General features: G+C 47.9%; 1 protein-coding gene across 1 annotated transcript in view; it reads left to right on the forward strand.

The window, feature by feature from the left end:
* PDE11A (phosphodiesterase 11A) overlaps positions 1–2,037 on the forward strand; it is a 149,258-nt gene extending 147,221 nt beyond the window's left edge. Inside the window, exon 20 of the mRNA XM_015422441.1 lies at positions 1,879–2,037. Coding sequence (XP_015277927.1) covers positions 1,879–2,037 — 159 coding nt within the window. The remainder of the gene's footprint in view (positions 1–1,878) is intronic.
* The last annotated feature ends 5,499 nt before the right edge of the window (positions 2,038–7,536 follow it).

Genomic DNA, 7,536 nt, shown 5'->3' on the forward strand with positions numbered 1-7,536 from the left:
GGGTGGGGTGAGGCAGGCGATGGAAGGCCGATGCCTCCGTCGCCTGGCTGGAGTGGCCGCGGGGGGGTCTGGAGCCGCGGTCGCCCGGGCCGAGATTGGGGGGGCAAGGCGGGCGACAGAAGGCCGATGCCTCCGTCGCCCGGCCCTCTACAGAATCCACCCCCCAAACCTCCAGGTATTTCCCTCCTTAGAGCTGGCAACCCTACATTCCCCTCAGTGCCTGTTGGTAGGCATCTAAGCTTGGTCCTGTCACCTACTTTGGCCTTTGGGAGAAAACACATTGGGGACAGTCCTGATAGGGTTGGCAACTCCAGATGGGAAATTCCTGGAGATTTGAGGGATGGAGCCTGAAGAGGGTGAGGTTTGAGGAGGGGTGGGACCTCAGACAGGTACACTGCCATAGACTCCACCCTCCAAACCAGTCAGTCCCACATAGGGAACCATTGTTGCCAATCTCCAGGTGAGGGCTGGAGAGCACTCAGAATTACAACTGCTCTGCAGAAGGGAGGGCAGAAGTCAGCTGAAGTCAAAGGGGCAGATAATGGTAGGTTGATGGCTAGCTGGGAAGGAGATGGGGTTGCCAACTACATCCTGACAAATTCCTGGGGATTTGAGGGGTGGAGCCTGGAGAGGGTGGGATTTGCAGAGGGGTGGGACTAGACTGCCATAGACTCCACCCTCCAAACCAGCCATTTTGTCCTGGGTAACAATTGTTGCCAATCTCCAGGTGAGGGCTACAGATCACTCACAATTACAACTGCTCTTCAGGTAGCAGAGATCAGTTCCTCTGGAGAAAACAGTGGACTCTGTCATTATATCCTGCTGAGGTCACCACAGCAAATTGACACTGTTTGCCCAAAGCCAGAGCACTGCCCCAGAGCCTCTTTCTAGATCCCGTTGTATTGCTTTCACAACGGACTTTACTGCTAGTATATAAATATAGAACTATGGCATGACAAACCCTGACTTGGATAGCCCAGCCTAGCTTGATCTCATTCGATATTGGGAGCAAAGCAGAGTTGGCCCTGGTTAATATTAGGATGGGAGACTGCCCTGGAAGTCCAGGGTTTCTACGGAGAGGCAGGCAATGGCAACCTGCCTCTGAATGTCTCTTGCCTTGAAGACCCTTATGGGGCTGCTGTAAATTGGCTGTAACTTGACAGCGGCGTTCCCCACTGTGGCATGATGGAATACGTGTAAAAACCCATTCCTTAATGTCTAGCGTCAGACTCTACCGTGTCCAAGAAACGGAGCCTGGAGGTGAGGCAGTAGTAAATAAACAGGCCGTGCTTAAGGGTAGGCAGCCTTTTTTGATCGAGTGCTGCAAAGATGCAGCATCTGTCTCCCGCAATGACATTGGTGTGCTGGTGAACAAAGCAGGGGAGAGTGGGGGGGTGAGGGTCGTACTTGGCCAGGCTCTCTGGGAGCAAGCCCAGTCCTTTCTGTGGGGAGGGCCTGAGAGCGGGTGGTGGGCACGGGCCAAGCCCCATTGCCTCCTCTCACTGCTAGCCCCTCAGGAACTTGCCTCTGCCTTCTGTGGATTCACAAAAGAGGCGAGTGGACGGCTGGGTTTGAAAGAGTGAAAAAAGGAATCTCTCTCTCTGCTTTACTTGGGCTGTTTCTCCCCCCCCCCCCCCAAGGATCTGGACACATTTCAAGATCCCTTTTCCTCCAGTCCCATCTTCTAGTAAAGCAGTTCCTTTCAGAAGGTTTTGGAATAATGCCTGCAAGCCAGAGACCACATTGCCTCTTTACAGGTTTCGGGGCAATGCTCTTCTCATGGAGCCCTCTAAGAAACGGAGTGGAGCAAATATTCTCTGTTGTGGTGGACTTGATACCCCCACGGTTTGTGATTTCTCCTCTTCTGCTTCCTCCCAGACTTTAGTGAAAGTCAACAGCAAACTGCAGCCCATGATAGACTCTGTAGTGGCCAACAGAAGCAAGTGGGAGGAACTGCACCAAAAAAGACTGCTCTCTCAGGAAAGGACGACGTCCCCTTCTTCCAACTTTGCTGCACCTCTGGAGGACATAAATTAAGCTTGCAAGTAATTTGCTGCTGCTTGAACAAGAAGCGACTGAAAGGCTGGTTGAAGTTATTGACATAGAGGGGGGTTTAGATTGCTTTAAGGAAATGTTATCACGGACACGCTTTGATTTGAACGAAACAAATGGGTATGGCTGACCTTGGGTTTAGCTTCCTGCAGGACACTGGCTGGGGCCAAAGGGAGGCTCTGCAATAAGGTAGTGTTGTGCGTTGGTCTCTGCAGTCACTCAAAAGACTTGGCGCAGTCTGTGTTCAGTCAGCGCCACTGCATTTCAGCTGCAGCTATGAAAGGCAGACACGGTCACAGTGCTGATTTGGGACTGACAGGAGCTTGCAGCGTAGTGAAATCAGGGAAAGGGGTTTTTTTTTAAAAAAAAAAAAAAGCCAATTGAAGCATCTGCAAGTGGATTCCAGAGGGGGAGAAAAAGACTAGTGTGCAGTGATAACTTGGGTTTGCATCACTCCGGGTCGACCTGCATTTGTGATGTATATCTATTTACCCTTCCCCACCCCCTTCTTTTACTATGCTTGAATGTTTCAAAAAGACTGCTTTGTATTCTATGGAAATATGTTTCTTTTTTTAAAAAAAACAACAACAAAGCTCCATATGATTGATCAGGGCTTTTAGAATTGCCTACATTTGCTACATTTAAAAGGGGAGGGGGAATGAACTTTATTACAGTTAAATAACCAACCTGTTCTAGCTTTTCCTTAAGAATTTCATAGTTGGCAAAGCAATCGAATTGCTCTGCAGGCGGAAGCTGATTTAAAGGTGAAAATTTCTGCATGGTGATTTGGGTTATTTTCTAATTTTTGTTTCGTTTTGTTCAAAACGCTCATTTCAAAGCTGCTTTGCACCCCTAAGAAAAGAGCCAACGGTATGTCATGAAAACTGCATAATAAAAATGAAAGCGGCTGCCTTCTGGTAAAGGATTTGCCCTATAGGATATGGGTATGACTTTCTAGTACATTTTCCGAATCACGCAAGTTCCAACTGTTAAGGACTGGTGCACTGCTGGAATATGTCATAAACGGAGCGATGACTACCTCTGCTTTTTCTCTAGCCAGTTTATTTTGTTACAATAATGTGTCCGTCCAGTCATGGCAGCTGGCAGAAATCAAGTTGAAAACTGCCTGCGCTGACATGCAATGAAAAGGTTTTTGTCTTTGTGAAATTCGAATCACGTTTGATAGACACAAGAGTGAGCTACACCCACAGATGCATGTATAGATGCTGCAGATTGAGCACGCTGCATCGGTTTCTCTCCCCCACATTTGTTTCGATGCTAGCCTGACAAGTTGCTAGCCCCCTACTCACTCATTAAGTCTGGTTCATTCAAACTATCAATCTGCTGGGTTGAGAAGGTGGGTTGACTGGACCGACATGCAGAGGGGGGGATTTATCCCATGGCTGTTTCATGTGCCTAGGCCACATCAGCCAACATTCATTGTACCATTTTGTGAGCTGGGTGGCACAGAGAATGAAGCGTGTGGCTGCCTCAGAATTCAATCACCTCGCATTCTTAACATGCCAGTTCAGGCACATGAGCTGACATGTCATTGGGATTACTCAGAGTTTAGTAGGGATGGTGGCTGTCAGTGGTTTCTGTGCTTGTTCTCTTTCCAAGGAACTTCTATGTTCAGGTTTTTGGGTCCACCACTTCTGTGTATATGTAGCAAAAGGCCTGTCACTGAAACGAATCTCATGCAGGCCCGTAGCCAGGATTTTTTTAAAGTCGGGGGGCATTTAAATTTCTTAGGGGGCACTGGCTAATCGAATTAAAGGAATACCCGGCTCCTTCCCTGCACCAGCTGCCACTTGGGGACCCTGGGCTGGATGGGAAGTTGTGGGGCCTTGCCAGTAAGTCAGGGGGGCTAGCCCCGAGATGCCCCACTGTAGCTATGGGCATGATCTCTTGGTGCATTAAGGGGTGTGTGTATGTGATGGCTAACATGGTCTTGATGGCTAACAGGAGAGCATTGCGTCTCTGTGAGATAGACTCCATCTTTCTGTGGACTCCATGTGCTTGACAGCCAGGTCCGCTAGTATGGAAAGCAGGGCTTGTCCCTGCCGCAATAGTGTCCCAAACTGTAGCAATTTGCTTCCCACTATAGAAAAGTCTGGCAGTTGTTTACCTGTGTCTGGGAAAGTAAAGGGGTGTATTCAGGGACACCCCTGGGATTGGGAGCCAAGGGGCATCCTGTCCCAGGCAACATACCCATTGGGCATTGGGTTGCCAATGCCAACCTCCCAGTGGGACCTACTGATATCCCAGAATTACAACTGTTCTCCACACTACAGAGGAGTTCCCCTGTAGAAAATGGCTGCTTTGGAAGGTGGACTCTATGGCGTTATATCCTGATTTGGCTCCTTTCCCTCCCCAACCCAAGCTCCACCCCCAAATCTCCATGAATTTCCCGGCCAGGAGCTGGCGACTTAACTGGGCATTAAGCCTGCTCCTGTTTGCAAAGCCCTACCTCTTCATTCCCACAGCCACATTCTAGAATTCTGTTTCTTGATATCAAACTGAGGCGAGGGGTAGAAACTAGATTGCCAACCTCCAGGAGGCACCTGGAGACCTCCCGCTATTACAGTTTGTCTCCAGACAACGCAGATCTGTTCCCCTAGAGAAAACGGCTGCTTTGGAGGGTGGGGTCTGGTATTATAGCCTGCTGCAGCCCTGCCCCTCTCCAACCCCCCCCCCCCCCATAATCTCCTGCAAACATACTGTCAGGAATTGCAGAAATACTGTTAGGTTGTTTGTGCATTCTGACGTCACAGCCCTCTGATTTCAGACCCAAACAAACCAGGCAGAAACTACTGCCTCCCACGTGACCATCTCAGCACAAAGTACAAAAAAAGATACTCAACAATGCTTTAGCAGGACGTCACAGCCCTCTGATTTCAGACCCAAGCAAACCAGGCAGAAACTACTGACTCCCACGTGGCCATCTCAGCACAAAGTACAAAAAAGATACTCAACAATGCTTTAGCAATGACCAACAGGCCATTCTGAAAATCCTATTTTTTTTGCCCTTAATCATTTTCGAAGATCTACAGCAAACATTTTTTTTACTTAACACAAACACCTAATGTGGTTTGAATTATTTTGCCAAAGACTTAATAGAACAGGTAGGGGAAAGGAGAAATCCGGGCTAGTACGGAGATGAATACCTACACTGTTTGGAACTTGTTTCTGTTACCTCTCCACTAGCCCCTCTTCGACTCCAGCAATAAATAAGAATCCGGGATGGGGTGCTTTAAACTCATAGAAGGCTTATTTATACAATATGTGCTTTATGGCAAAAACAGACACTGTGATTGACTCAGTCGTGCTGGCAGCTGCATAAAGGTTTCCTGAATTCTGATACTGGCATATTGCTACCCGTGACATAATTTATAGCGTATAACCTACAGCTTCCTCCAAGGTTGAGTGTTCCCTCATTTCCTCTCCCCCCTTTTTTTTATTGGCTTCAGCACACGGTTGCCCCTAGCAACAGCAACAGCAGTGACGGGAATGCGAAAGCATCCACAAGCTGACATCCACTCGAGGCCCTAACAATGTCAACCATCCATCACGGCTGGCTGTTTGTAATTGCCCCCATCTATTTTCCCGTGTCTCGTGGTATCTTTTTCTATTGTGGGTCAGCGTTCAGAAAGTGCTGACTAATGCTGTGGGGAGATACCCCTCTCCCCATCACTCCCTGCCCCTTGCCCCCACTAGTGACTAATTTTGCTTTCCAGACATACTAGGGCAGCTCCTCAGGAATCTGATGTCAATCACTTCTAATCGCAGGGACAAGCTCCTGAGTCATTTCTTGGTAGAGTTGGGAGCAGCCGTACCTGTAAGGGCTGCCGGGCATTCCATGTATTTAAGCACCGAGCCTTGTTTACAAAGATCCAGGTGTCTTGGAATTGCATAGAAAACAGCACTGTCTGTTTGAAGAGCCCTGCCTTTCTAAACGTCTCAACTAGGAATCGCATTCCAGTCCTGTACGGAAAACCCCTTATGCAATCTGAATGAGTGAAATGGCTACAGTTTGCAGCCACCAAAAAGTAAATGGACTTTTGAGGGGGTGACATGCATTCTACAACGCTTCACTAAAATATGCTGAGTTGGATGTGGCCAGCTTTTTCATTCAATCTCACTCAATTCCCTCTTTTGCTACAGCCCCTGTCCCACATGGCTTTCGTCCATGCTGGTCCCATGATCCCAAACATTGCCTTTTTTTTGTAGTAAAAAGTCCCCCCCCTCCCTTTTTTCACCGGTGGAAAACCTGATTGGATCCAACCTGCTGGGCGCTCTATGCAACTCCAATGCTGATACAACAATTTTAGCATCAAAAACACAACAGCTTCTATAAAATGTCACTGTGGCAAAATGATGACACAATTCTTACAACAGCACATGCATTTCCCCCCTTACATGTATAGAAAAGGAAGTCTTAACATTCCTGCATCTTAGCTCCTATCTCTCACATATGTTAATTCTGGCAGTGTGTTAAAGCCACAAATGTAACGTGAGACTGAGTGCACACATGCAGCCAATGATGTTTCATGTGTAAAGGTAAAGGTAAAGGTTCCCTTGCTCGAAAGCCAGTCGAGTCCGACTCTAGGGTTGCGGTGCTCATCTCCGTTTCAAAGCCGAAGAGCCAGCGCTGTCCGAAGACGTTTCCGTGGTCATGTGGCCAGCATGACTAAACACCAAGGCTCACAGAACGCTGTTACCTTCCCACTGAAGTGGTACCTATTTATCTACTTGCAATTTCTTGCTTTCGAACTGCTAGGTGTACTGGTCAGAAAAAGGCACTAACTTGGATAGCCCAGGCTAGCCCAATCTCATCAGATCTGGGAAGCCCTAGTTGGTATTTGGATAGGAGACCACCGAGAAAGTCCAGGGTTGCTGTGCAGAGGTAGGCAATGGCAAACCACCTCTGAACGCCTCTTGCCTTGAAAACCCTTTGGGGTCACCGTACGTCAGCTGCAACTTGCCAGCAAAAGGCAAACAAACAAAAGTCAGGGGAAAAAAATTAAGGGAATAGCAAGCAACATACTGTTTGTGCCCTGAACATGCAGGGGCTAATCAATGCAACCTGTGCCATTATTGCTTGGTTTGCTAAAATTTATAATCAGTTTATTTATTTTTTATTTTTATTTATTTTTTTATTTATATCCCGCCCTCCCCAAAGGCTCAGGGCGGCTAACAACGAGCCACGAGTGCCAAAGTTAAGTTTTTCCGACAAGGTCCATTATTCATATAATTCATTGTTGTGGCAGAGCCAGCCACAGAGACCTTTCTAGCATTCCAAAAGGAAGGGGGCACTCACCATAGAACACATGCACTGTTTCCCCCCAAAACGTCACGTGTTCTGAGGGAGAGCGCCTCCTCACCCCTTCCCGCCGCAAGGAGAGAAGTCTTCTAGCAATCACGTTCATTTCTGTGTAAAAAAAAAAGAGAGAGAGAGTGAATAACGGCAAATAGAAGATCAGA

Source organism: Gekko japonicus, unplaced genomic scaffold (assembly GCF_001447785.1).
Source record: "Gekko japonicus isolate JY-2015 unplaced genomic scaffold, Gekko_japonicus_V1.1 scaffold1172, whole genome shotgun sequence".
In the NCBI taxonomy this organism is placed as follows: Eukaryota; Metazoa; Chordata; class Lepidosauria; order Squamata; family Gekkonidae; genus Gekko; species Gekko japonicus.